Raw genomic sequence first — 13,778 nt, forward strand, 5'->3', positions numbered from 1 at the left:
AATAAATGATTTAATAAAAATATTATAATAGATCACTAGACTACAGTAAAAGCTTACGAGAAGGTACAAACTGAGAAGGCTACAGAGCACCAGTAACATTTACTTCTCATGTTTGTAACATGCTTTACTATTTGTTAATTCTTTTTTAGCCATTTATAAATGGTTATAGTTCAGTATAATTGGCCAATTAAGGGAGGTGGTGCTGTTTAACATCACCTTCTGTGTGCACTGGAAGGAAGAAGAGGTGTGTTATCAACACCCACAGTCCTTTCCATGTGCTTTTTGTAAAAGCTTCATCTTCCAAATGGTTATTACCTCGAGTAGACCTTCTGACTTAGACATAAGTATTCCCAGTAAGAGATGTTAAGGTTGGTATTATTTGCACAGTTAGGACTGTGAAACAGAGTAGCATTAGAGGGAGTCTATTCTTACTCCCTAGATCAACTTCAGGGAGCAAGGAAGCACAAGTTTTATCTTTTGGACACTGGAGAGCAAAGGCAATGAAACTCTGTAATACACAGTGCCTGAATGCTCACCATTGCTTACTAATTCAGCAACGGTTTCATACCCTGAACTATAGTTTATGATTTTTTATTTTTACTTGAGTGAGCAAGCAAAGAGGAGTATCAAATGCCACCCAATTTATGCTTTCAGCAAACAAAAATTGGCTGGGTATTTTGGCTCTGCCTTTCAAAACTACCCACAGAATCAAACCAATTCAAAATTTGTAAGGCATTTCACCCAGGGACACAAGTCAGATGCATTTTTGCACGCTGCATGCATGCCGCAGGCTCCCCTTCTTGAAAGCATGGCTCCCGCTTGACCAGCTAAAAGGCTTTATTCAGCATCCTAGTAAAGCTGTGCTATGAAAGCAAGTTCTGCTGGGACTGAAGCAAGGTACCAAACTCTCCTCTGACTGTAGGAAAATTTTCTGTGAGATGCTTATTCAAAGAGGAAACAAATGCCAAATCTGACCCAAATGTTTAATGCTGACTGCAAGTCATATCATACTGGTGTGTAGTAGCTGATGCACTGTTTAAAGCACTTGAAAATTTATCTGGATGAAGGGCCATATAGAAGTGCTCTGTGTGTGCAATATGTGTACTACAGTTCCCAGGTCAGCTGCTCTTTCCTTTCATGTGTCTCTCTCTGCCTACACCTCAGCAGTGTCAGGCTTCGGCCCTTCACCTCTTATAGCCCATAAGAAACTCAGCACTTCTCCTAAACCGTCTACAAACCATTCCAGCTCCTCAGTTTCACCAGTAAGAGATCAACTGGTCTAACACAAATTGAGCCTTGCATGGCTTCCCCTTTGGCAGCAGCTGACTAAAATGAGTAAAAACTCACTTTAAAACAAAGGACCTTTTAACTGAATTATCAAATACAGTGATTAAGGAATAAAGTCATAAAATATACAAACTGCAGCCTGCACGTGCACATTTGTTTTCAGTGCTTGGCCTCTCTCTTTCATAGCTCAGATGTCTCCTGCTTATTGTTTGAGTCTTTGAGGTGGGAGGAATAGCCTGCAATGATTTCAGTGCCCACCTTATGCTTAGAGCCCCCTTTACAGCTTCTCCTTCCTAGAACTTGGGACTAGATCCCTAAAGACTGATTTATTTTTTTTTTCCCTCCATGCTTGGCAAAGCAATTATATCACCTTGAATGGGACTTGAGTCTCTTCCTACATCCCTAAATCTGGCAATTGTATTTGAGGGAATGCTCTTTCTCTGAGCAACTGCATTAACTTTTCTGCTTGTTTTTTCATCTTTTTTTTTTTTTGGTGTCTTCCATTGGGTTAATGCCCAAGCATACAGCAAAGCAAAATGCAGAGCAAACTGAGTCACACACAACACTCATAGTTACCTAGTTTGTTGCATGTAGTATTAAGTTACTGGAATAATTACAGATTTAATACTTCCAATGACATTTAATGCCTATAGAGACTCCTTGGAGGTTATTCACTAATAGATATTTCCCACTAAATAAACTCTGTTCATAGCCTTAAATGTAAGATGATTTCATATTTTTCTCCTTTTTCCACACGTAAGATCATCCAGGGTCTGCCATGCTAATGTGCTGCCTGTAGGGCTTCGAACTTTCATTTTCTGGTGAGAGGGATACAGATGTGAATTCTCTCTGTTCTTTCATCACAACATTTCAGCATAACACTACATTGTTCATTACTTTCTTTTGGCCCTGTCCCAGTTCTGTCCACCTGACTCTGAGATACAGGAGCAGTGCATGTGTTTGGTTTTTTTTTATTATTTTTTTTTCTCTGAAAATCAATTCCAGCATTTCCAGCTAAGATGATCTTATTGGGAGGAAAAATCTCTCATTTTTGCTTGTTAGCATTTTTGTACTGGAGTATAGAACCTGCTACTGTTCAGAGTTTTTATAGCCAGATTGGAAAGTGTGTCACGTTTATAAAGGTAAATTCTGGGGGATTTATGAAATTGAAGAAGATGCAGGGAAGAACTCCTCAGTCTGGCTGTCATATTCCATACCAGCATGCTCTCATAAAGGGGAAAAGTTTTGAAAATGTACAACTCTCTTTTCACCCACTTAAAATTAACCCGTGATTCTTTAAACTCTTTCCGCTGCTCCTCTATACAATTTCCAGTGTGGACAAACTAAGATTTGCTATGAGACCTACTTCTTACGTATTTTGCATGTAAATCAGCAACAGAAATAAAGCTTGTTCGATAGCAATCATGTGGATACTGAATGCATTTCCAGGAGGATTTCACACTAACTCTCTCTTCTGTCCCCTACCTCAGGCTCCTAGGCTGGATGAAAACACAGTACACAGCAACTCTTTTTCAAATATTGTTTCCAATAAGGAACTGGGTGCTGGGAGGGGCGGCTGCCTTGTTTTACCCTCCATGTGTGTGATCTTTTTTGTAAAAAAAAAAAAAAAATAGGAGGCAGTGGGGCTGGGAGGGGAGAATTCAGGACTGTTGGAAACTCATCTGATTGCAAAGAGAAAATAGCAGATTGGAACTTTTAATCAAGTATCCTGGATTTCAGGTGAGTGTCAGAGAGGACCTTCCCACCATAATTAAGTGTTGGTGGGAACATCTCCTAGAGGAACTTAAATGCCTAAATAGGTATTTTACTGCATCTCCGGGCACCTATATACTTCCCAAATCTTGTGCAAGGTAATTTTTAGGATCCTCTTGTAACTTATGTTTTGGAAGAAGCTTTTCCTGATGACTCATACAAGGAAGATTTAAACTAAATGGAGTTCTTATATACACGACACACTTGCATTGCACTCAGCTACCTCAGTTATGGGAGAGGCACATAAAATAGCCTCTCAAAAGTGCAACAGACAGTTCTCCCCTGAAAGTTACTTTCCTTAAATCTTTATCACTGCCCCAGATGATGATGGTGCAAATTCAGATTTAATCAAGTGCAAAAGAATGCCAAGACTGAGCTTGTAGTATTTGTCTGCTGTACTGTGATGGGCAGACAGCAGCAGGGTACATGGGGGGAGTTTCTGCATAGAATGAGTGCCCCAGATTTTCATGGCACAAATTTAGACTTCATCTGGCAAAAAGGCATGCCAAGTCTTCTGGGTTTTACTTAACTGTGACGGACAAACTGAAATAAGATAGAAGAAAAGCCATCAGTATATGGTTTCTCCAGAGGATACAGAGAGAATAGGACCTACCATTGTGTTCAGTTTTACTTACTGTTTCCTTGGAAATGTCTCCTCTTATGCAGTTTTACTTACTTTTTAATAATGCTGCTACTCAAATTTACTTAGGAGGGAGAACATTTTAGAAACTTTTTAAAAATTGTTTTATTATTCTATTAACAGGTTTAAAAGTTTAGTAAATAGAGGCAGTTCATGGTCTAAATTTATTTATATCTTGTCATGTATAAATTGATAGTCTGACCTGTGTCCATTATAAATATATGTATGTGTACACACATGCACAGACACACATGAATACACATCCACACATGCACTGTGTTTTCCAAGCATCTACAGGATTTCAACTGGTTATACTTGTTACCTGAAGGCACGTAATTGCTTTCACTGCTCTTAGTATAGATGAAACATTGGTAGTTTTGCTGAATTGACATATTTCATAGTGATGGTTGGCCAGCTAGGTTCTTAGCCAAGTCCTCTCCTGTAAGATATTTCAGTCTTCCTGACAATTGTCTTGCTATTTAAAAAGGACAGAAAGCAGCTGCCTCTGGGGCTCACTCATTTACAGTCAATCAGAGGGTGCTTTTTTTTGTAATGGGCAGCCCACCTCCTGGAAAGTTGTTCTGCTGAAATGTTTGTGCATTTGGCTTGTGCCCTTTCAGCATGTTCAGCATAGCACATTCATATGTTTTGTTGTCCACAGCTGACATTTTTCATAGGTGGCCTTCGTGGGAGAGCATAAGAGCATTACAGTACAGGTGACCTTGTCAGCAAGTTTATTCTTTGTTAACTGGCCTCTTTTTGAGGGCACCTGGACTGTTATCCTGTTATTAGTGTAGTCATCAACAACAGCAGAACTAGTTATCCACAGAGAAGACCTGGCTTGTTTAATGCAACACCAGGAGATCTTAGTGGAGAGCAGAGCTGTGAAGTCCAGCAGTGAGAAGTTGGAAAGGCCAATGTGAGCTTTGAGTTCAGTAGGAAGTTATTGCACAGGAAATGATCGTGATCCCCCACCCTTGTGCCTTATACACACAGTGGCTTTCTGTGTTGCTTGTGACAGAGAACATCTCATGCTGTGTCCACCAGCACTGCGCAGAAGAGAATCCTCAGCACCAGCATGAATCTTCACAGTCCTTTTTAGATTCAGCAGTTCAGCTTGCACAGGTCAGACGTGGTAGTTCCCATGTGCTTGAAGGCCAAGAAGGTAGCAACTCCCTCACTGAAAAGGGATTACAGTATCCTCCTTGAACAAGCAGCATTTCGGAGAGTTTTGCTTTGAGGGCGGGACAACTGCAAAATGCGACAGTAGTGAGAGGAAAGAGTCATGTGCTTTTCCAGTGACAACCTCCCTCCTTCTCCTCACTTCATGCCTGTGCCTGCGGTGGCTGGTGTTCAGGGTTATTACTTGTCTAAGTTTTCTGAGGGCCTTTTTCCTTATTGTGTCCATTCAGGTCTCGGTCAATCAGCGGAGCATCATCTGGCCTCTCCACCAGTCCTCTCAGCAGTCCAAGGGTAAGTGGTGCTGCTTCAAGATCTGTTGGTCCAATTCACTCACACATGCTTGATGCTTTTCGACATCTGTTGCTGCAGAGCTGTGGCTCTTAGCTGGGATGTTTTGTTTTTCCTTGGCAGCTTGTAAATTTTCATGGGTGTTGAGGGAAATGTTATTTACAAATCCAAGCAGATAATTTATCACACGTCTTCCCTGCACTGCTAGAGGTACTTCAGGGATCTCACTGTGCCCCTGTCCTTTTTCAATCTCATAAGCGCATTGAATAACATTGCTATGACTAAACACTGCCATATCCAGCTGAAGTCTGTAGACGGCATGGTTTCAGACCATATATCAGGAATTGTTTCACAGCCACTTTCAATCAAGTCACAGTAGAGCAGTAAGCCATGCTGGCTACAATCAACTCCATTCAGTTTTCCAGAGTAACTTGGATTAGAAAGTAAGACAAAATAAGTTTTATGGATTTGAGGAACAGCAAATTTAAAGGGAAAGTGAGAAGTTGACTAATTAAGATCAGAACCCTCAAACGCTATAAATGAGGTATGTCCACAGGCCCTTATTCAATTGGAGTCAACCAGATACTGATACTCAGCTGATCAAACATAGTTGATAGTATATCTGTTGCAAAGGTATTTGTTACTAAGTGCAGTGACAGAGGCCTGCCTCTACCTTGATAACTTCTTCAGAATTCTTAGTGTCTGGCAAGGCTGACTTAGTCACTTCAGGACTTCAGTCCTAGCAAAAAGGCTGGAGCTTACCATAAAGTCTATAGGGCTATCACAATCCATGGTACCTCAATGTCTGACCCAGAGCTTTCCACATACTTTTCAGGAATTCCTGAGAAGGTGCCATCCCCCATTGGACACAGATATATTTTATGTGTTAGGGTATGGATATACCTATGGATCTTCTCTTATCTATATGAAGATACCATTGGTATTCCAAATATTTTAAATGGTAATTCCCCAATAATGCATGTAATTCTTTCACATGAATACACAGTCAAGTGTAAGTTTACAGGCTAATAAGGCTTCCAACTCCTTACTTGACTGAACTTTTTTTCTGAAACATTCTGGGTTCCTATCAATTGCTACTCTATTTTGCAACTAGCTAAATATGTTTGCAGTTCCCCCTGTGCCTTTAACATGCCAGGAACCAGTGAAGATCCATTTCCTTTCCTTCCTTGTTTCTGCACTGGGGTCTCCTGGATGGCAGTGGAATGAAGCAGATGTTTGAGAACTCTCATGCCTCTGCAGAATGTACTGAAAACAAACAAAACCAGTTTTGTGCACAAAATAAGCATCCAGAGCTGTGAACCTTAGACTTGATCTCATTAATTGATCTCTTGGGATCAGTTTCTGACATCTCAGTAGGTCTACCTCAAAGAATAAAGATGACAAGATCTGTTCCATAGTTTCTGTATCTTAACATTACTACTTAATAGGCAGTTGATTAAATAGTCTTCAAAGGGATTTAGCAGCCAGATGGCATTTTCAACAGATCATAACCATTTTAAGACAAGTCACGTTTGTAGCTTAAAAGGTAATGCTGGAATAAAAATCATTTATTTCTTTTTAAGTCCGTACCTATGCTTCAAATAGCACCTTAGATTATTGAAAGAGAATATACTTTAAAAAGCAAATACACATTTGGCTGTCTGCACTGCTTAAGTGAAGTTCTATGAGCAATTGAATTCAACAGCAACTAAGAGTTGTTAAATCTCAGAAGAACTTGCTAACGGAGTTCCCCATTGCACCAGCTGAAAGACAGACCTAATCTTGTTCTTTGTTATGTTACTAGAAATGTGGTAATTAAGGACGCCCTAGAGATTCATAATGAATTAAGTTGGAGATTAATTCGACTTTGTATCTTTCAAATTTGTTTCTCAAACCATCATACTCATATGATATAAAAATTGCAAGGAAACATTTGCGATCAACAGTCTTTGACGTATATCTGCTGGAGTCATTTGCAAATGGTTAATATTCAGATGCTGATAGCGACTTCCCTAAATTAACCACTTCCCTTATCTTTTCCCCTTCCTTTCTCATTGGTAATCAGAACTGACCAAAATGGGAGGCTTGGTTTTATCTTTACAATTCTAATAATAATAAAAATATTTTGATTTAGTGATTCTCTTTTAAGTGACCAAACCCTAAGCTCTTTAAAGTCATTAGGAAACTTTAATGCAAACCATTTTAAACATTGCTTTAAATACATCTCTGCATTTTCTAAATATGGTAGCATTATGTTAATCCATTAAACCCAGAAAGTAAACTTACTAGTGAGTTTGCTTACCTGACAATTGAGGCAAGGTTACCTTTACACGGCATGTCTGAACAGTGCCTAGCTAGAACTTCTATCCATTCAGAATGGGTAATAATAATAAAAGGTGATAAATAATTTATAATAGTTAATAATTTATAAAAATCAGAATGTGAATGCAGACCAAAGCTAAAGAGCTGGAGCAGTAATCTGTTATTACAACTCTGCTAGTATTTGTAATCTAAGATGTTTACAGCAATATTTTTAAGGACATTCTTTTTGTTTTCAAAGTGACTTTTACTTCCCACTATCCTTCAAAAAGGCTTCTGTCCTCCCAAGTCTGTGTATTGCTGTTTGCTGACTCTACAGGAATGGTTTTCCCAAAACACTTGTAACATGTATAAATGTTATTATTTGGGGAAAAAAGCATTCATAATCCCATTTTTGATAACTCACTGGTGGATTATGAACTGCGATTGTCTTTTTCTGTTTTAAACTATATCTTACAAACAGTGGTTCCCCATACCCCTTCACAGAATTGGGACTTAACATCAAATATTGCTGTGACTTTATGACAAAAATCCTGATTACTGAGCTGTCCTCCGATGGCATGAGGGATGTTGCAGGAGAAGCATAAAGTCTGATGGGAAATACCATCTCTTCCCAGATAAATTAATTTTCCAGCCGTCTCTGAAATTCTTGCTATAGCTGTTCACAAATTAAACACCAACCTGAGGTTGTGTTTTCCTCTGGGTGTTGCATTCTCTGAAGTCCCTGAGCAGACGCTGAGCAGTTTAACCATCCAGGGGAGGAGGGTGGATGCCAACAGGGCATCGCTCTCCCTTTCCCTCCTCTTTCTGCAAGGGTGGCTACATCTGATGTGTGCATTAAGCCAGAGTCAGGGGTAAAGAGGAGGGACAGAGGTTCTGACCTGTGTGTGCAGTAACCTGTGTTTATCGCCTACCACTCCGTGTGTATCACACACCTGTTTTGAGTTTCATCTCTCCACTGGGTTTGCACGTGGGCACTTTGAGCTGAAAGAGGCGGTCCCATTCTTGGCACATCTCAATTTGTCTGTGGCTTGAGTGGTTCTTCTTCCCTTTCCTCACCTCCCTACGGCATTGTGCTTCTCTCACTGCAGGGCAATCAGAACAATCCCAGAGAGATGGCATTTCTCTCTTCTTTTTTTTTTTTCTTGGTTAATTTCTTTCATTATTATTATTATTTATTTATTTTACTTTTCCTTTGTTTTACTTTTCTTTCCATTGTTTTCCTTTGCTGACACGTGGTTGGTTAATAAGATGAAGCCTGTTATGACACTGTTGTTCTTGCTGCTGCCGCTGCTGCTGTTGTTGATTATGCTGTGTTCCCAGCTAACTGCATGTCTTTTTTTTTTTTGTTTTTTTGTTTGTTTGTTCGTTTTTGTTTCTTTGCAAAATCCCTCCCCCCCACTACCCCTTCACCTCCATCTCTTGTGTCTCCTTGTGACATGATGCATCTTTGTGACTCGGATGGATTTTTTTCTGACTTTCCTTTCTCTGCTCGCCCGCTCTATGCGTATTTCACTGTTTTTGATGTGCATGGACACTCTGCGTCTGTCTCGTAGCCTATCAGAAAGTTCTTCATCCCCCCTCAGACCTCCGACCTCCCTTTCTCTCCCCGACCCCAAGTCTCCTTGGACCCTGATGCTTGTAGGAACGCCTCCAGGCCTGGACATGTACTCCAACCAAAGCCAGCACTTCAGCCCAACCCAAAGACGCAGACTTTGCCATCCAAGAGCAAATTGGCCGAAAAACCACTCCAGTCAACTAAATCCAACCCACTCCCTTCCAGCAATGCCAGCACCCCCTCTTCCCAGAACACCCCTGTGCAGAATGCTCAGGGTCGCACGCCTGCTGCCGGCTTTAACCCGCAGCTGGCTGTTCCTAAATTGCAGACCAACCCTATGTCTCCTGTTAGGTTACTCCCTTCTAGTACTGACCCAAGCACCAAATCTATCCCCATCATACAGGTCACCCCTCACCCCTCTCCAAGGGGAAGTCCCCTCCCTACCCCCAAGGGGACACCTGTCCATACGCCAAAGGAGAGCCCAGCAGGCACACCCAACCCAACACCACCATCCAGCCCCAGCATTGGAGGAATGCCATGGAGGACACGACTCAACTCAATCAAGAATAGTTTCCTGGGGTCTCCTCGCTTCCATCGCCGGAAATTGCAAGGTGAGTACTCTGCCCAAATGTACCGGGGTGGTTCTGGTTTGGGCAGCCATTCAGCAGCAATTTGATGCCTCTCTGTGGCTCTGCAAGTTTAATGTAGCAAGGACTGAATATTGGTATCGAGAGCGGTAGTGTCAGGCCACCCTTGCCCAAGGCGTATGTCAGCAGGCTCTGTAAATCCACTGCACCTGCTCCAACAGCATCTCCTGAGCCCTCTTCACACTCTAGCAGTACAGATCTTACTATCCCTGTCTTGGTTCTTAGGACACAAGAAAATTTTATCTTCAGCTCACCACTTATTTTGCCAGCAAACCTAGAGCTCTGATATTTCCCCTATGGCTGTACTCTGCTGCCTCTCTGCAGCCACAGGCTGAGCCTTATGCTGCAAAAAGATGGCCAGTGGCAACAGGCTGAAATTGTCCTTCTGAGGTGCAGCTTCTTTGATGTTAGTTAGTGCTTTTTATACCTCCTTTGATAATTGGTGTAACATTTGCCCTAATACAAAAACAGTGTTTTCATTTCTGCTGGCCTATTTCACTTTTCAGTGTCTCTAGAGTGTTGAGATGTGCAAAATTGTCTTCTTCGAGCTCCAGGTGGCTTTTCATATTCAGGCAAAGAGCACCGGAAGCCATATGTATTATCCTCAGATAGCAGCAGCAGCTATCCCAATGCCCTGTGCTTTTACAGGATCCTCTCAGAAAGGAGGATTACAGCTGTGGAAGAGTTAGGTTTTGGACTGTGATGGTCAGGGACATTGTCTCAGAGTTGGCCAGAGAACTGCTGAGAGTTGCAGCAGTGACTGAGCTGCATCCAAATGGCCTGGTGTGGCACACTTGTACTTCTACTTTGTGTTAGAAAATTCCACAGGGATTCCTGATATTTTCAGTGACTGAAAGAGACTTTGGATAATGCCCATTACATAAAGTGTGAGAATTGGCTCATGAAATAATAGTAAACAAGTAGTAAGGCAATCAGATTGGCACAGTGTTTGGGTCAGGACCAGAAACCATTGAAGCCAGCACAAGATTTTCTAGTGATTTAAGGAAGGGTAGGTTGAAATGCGTCACCTGTTTATATACCAGCGATCTAGGGACACATGACCAATGTTCAAATGTCAGAACTAATCTGCAGTCAATGGGCAGATGAAAGAGGGTACAATGTCAGAAGTCTTTCATTTTTATAATAGCAGAAAAAGGAAGGTGTACTGATTCAATTTCTTTTCTCCCTCCCTCTCTTTGGCTGTGCATGCATGGGCAGTACCTACACCAGAGGAGATGTCCAATTTAACTCCGGAATCATCCCCAGAGTAAGTAAATTGCCAGTACGCTACTTCTTTTCCAGCACCTACCAGTGTCATTTCCTTGCCTGAATGTCATAGGGTGACTGTTTCTGCTCTGAGTCAGTATCTGACTGTCATATGTTATCTCACAAGTGGGATGCAGATGTCAAATGGTCCCTCTGCTAAAGACCCTGAATAAAATCTGTACTTCAGTAATGGCAGTGGTGTCAGTGGGTGATAAAACAGTCTCCCAGTAAGCAGCTCATTTAGTCATGGCATGCTGAGTTTCCTAGTCTTGGAACATCTTCCCATTCTCTTCTTCCATTTGATTCTCAAGCAGATGACTCTTGAGGATAGTCAATGGCTTACAATGGCACTAACTATGCCATCAAAAGTCTTCTTAGAACATGAGAGTTTGCATCCTCAAGATAACATGCAGAAGCCTCTGCTAGGATGATTCCAAGGAGTCTTAAGCTTGGATAGTAAATGCAGTATTAATTCTGGGCAGCAACACTGGGAGGTGCAGAAGCTGTTTCATATTCACCAGACTCATTCCTTAAAGTCAGTGTACATTTCAACCATTTCACTGCACAAATGTGCGTCACTGCATGGCAGGTTTGGAAGTTCCTGCCAGAGAGTTCTGCTCCAAACACTTCCTAATACATGCAACAGATGCCAAATTATTCCTTTTTATTTTCACAGCTTGTGTTTGTGCACCCAATGCCCATCGACTTTCCCTGCCAACCAAGACAATTTGGCCTTTTGTCAAGATACTTGCGTGAAATATTCATGAGTCATAGATGAAAATTGTGGGCCTAAAGTTTTCTAATTGGTGATAATGGTATTGCCTTAAGAACTTTTCCCAGACCTGGCATGTATCTGATGGGTGATCTATTTCTAATGCTGTAGAATGGAGAGGGATAATAAGGAAAAGGAGAGGGAGAAGTAAGGAAATAGCAAAGGTTAGTAAAAGAAATCCAGGAAGAAGAACGGAATAAATTGTGTTTTCAGTACTTTGGAGAATTTACTAACAAGGGACATGAGAGAATTTCATAAAGTAAACATATCCTTACAGAATAAATATGTGATATTCTCATCTCAATTGTTTTTAAGGCTGCTAAAGCAGAAAAGCCACTAAATGAAGTCCCTTCCCTTCCCTCTGTGTTGGTAGATGTTCTTCTGCGAATTTACTGGCTTCCATACTTCCCACTCACCCTTTAAAAGCTGGTATACAGAAGTAGTGTCTGTCATTTGAGGCAGTTTGGATGCAAGTCAAAGCCTAAGGCCCTTTTTTCTTTTTCCGTATAATTGCCAAATTAATGAGTTCAGTTGGGCTGCACCCTCCAGTAAACATAATAAAAGTCATAAAAAATAATGAACTAGATTTTATTTTAATGGTAGGTGTCTTGTTGCTCAGTGCCCACTTCAACATATCTTTTTTTTTTTTTTTCCTTCTGATATTTTCTTCCTTTCTGTAAGAAATAAGATATCCTTATCAAGAGCTCTATTGACCTCATGGGTTGAGTGATAAAAATGCATGTCCTTGGTGTGGTACAGCATTCTTTAATGACTGACATTCATTTAACAAACCTGATGTTTAGGTAATAAACTTTGACATGTCTGGATAATATTATTCTTTCTCACATGAAAAAGAAATGCTATTATTTATGCCAAGCAATTGAACTTCTGGAGGTTATAGATCCGTGCACCCAGGGATAGTGAGGCTCTCCAAGGGTGAAACAGTCAGACACTCCAAAAGTAGATAATGGAACAGCATTATACCAGTAAGAAATTCAGTGTGAAGTAATAAAGCAGTAGCCTCTATTTTCATGCTAATCTATTTGCTTTTTTCATCAACTGGACAACTGGTTAGATTCCCTAGAGTAATCTATGTACCCAGCCTCCCTCCCATGTCTCTTACCTGCCTCCCCCTTACGAGGCTTCTCATCACAAGAAAAGCTTTTTAATTGGAAGTACTTTTTTCACTGCTTACAGTGTGATTTTCTAAGGTGATGCTGAAGATGTTCAATTCATACTTGTGTTATTCCAAGTTAGTAGCACTTAGCAAGCCCTGTCAGGAGGGAAACCTTAATTGTGTGATTTTAATCTGAAGCTATTGCATCTTCTTCAGTGGAATTATGCCCTGTGTGTACAAACACAGTTAGTTCTGCCAATTTCAAGAAGAAAAGATTTGGATTAGGGTTTGGAGGAAGATAAAGTAAAGGCTACACTTCTGACTGGGGCTGTGAAAGGGCTGCCAAAGAAGTAGATACACACAAAAAGCCTTCTGTTTTGAGCAGTATTTCCTGGGAGCCCTAAGTGAGGTAGGTGTTGGTCCTGGATGCTGACTAGGGTTAGGGTTTGGAGAAAGACAAAGCACAGTGGCCCACAGAGTCCTGCTGGCCACACTGTTTCTGATACAAACCATGATGCTGTTGGCCTTCTTGGCCACCTGAGCACACTGCTGGCTCGTTTTCAGCCAGCTGTCAACCAATCCCCCCAGGTCCCTTCCCATTGGACAGCTTTCCAGCCACTGTTCCCCCAGTCTGTAACATTGCGTGGGATTGTTGGGCCCCATGTGCAGGACACAGCACTTGCCCTTGTTGAACCTCACCCCGTTGGCCTCAGCCCATTTGTCCAGCCTATCCAGATCCCTCTGCAGACCACCCCTGCCCTCAAGCAGATCAACATTTGTGCCTAACTTGGTGCTGTCTGCAAACTTAATGAGGGTGCACTCCATCCCCTCGTCCAGATAACTGATATTAAAGAGAACTAGTCCCAATAACTGAGCCCTCAGGGACACCACTTGTGACCAGCCACCTACTGGATTTAACTCCATTCACT

The 13,778-nt window shown here is 41.4% G+C and overlaps 1 protein-coding gene across 5 annotated transcripts in view; it reads left to right on the forward strand.

Annotated features, from left to right (window-relative positions):
* The window catches only part of BRSK2 (BR serine/threonine kinase 2), a 299,783-nt gene that overhangs the window by 257,425 nt on the left and 28,580 nt on the right, over positions 1–13,778 (forward strand). For 4 of the 5 annotated variants that reach the window (XM_021272539.4, XM_038179237.2, XM_021272544.4 and 1 more), the window contains 3 exons: positions 5,113–5,173; positions 9,451–9,658; positions 10,913–10,961. In XM_021272539.4, the coding sequence (XP_021128214.1) occupies positions 5,113–5,173; positions 9,451–9,658; positions 10,913–10,961 (318 nt within the window). Of the gene's footprint in view, positions 1–5,112; positions 5,174–9,045; positions 9,659–10,912; positions 10,962–13,778 lie in introns of all 5 variants that reach the window. The other variant, XM_072038514.1, reaches the window with a different exon arrangement.

The sequence above is a fragment of the Anas platyrhynchos genome, chromosome 5 (genome assembly GCF_047663525.1).
Source record: "Anas platyrhynchos isolate ZD024472 breed Pekin duck chromosome 5, IASCAAS_PekinDuck_T2T, whole genome shotgun sequence".
Classification (NCBI taxonomy): domain Eukaryota; kingdom Metazoa; phylum Chordata; class Aves; order Anseriformes; family Anatidae; genus Anas; species Anas platyrhynchos.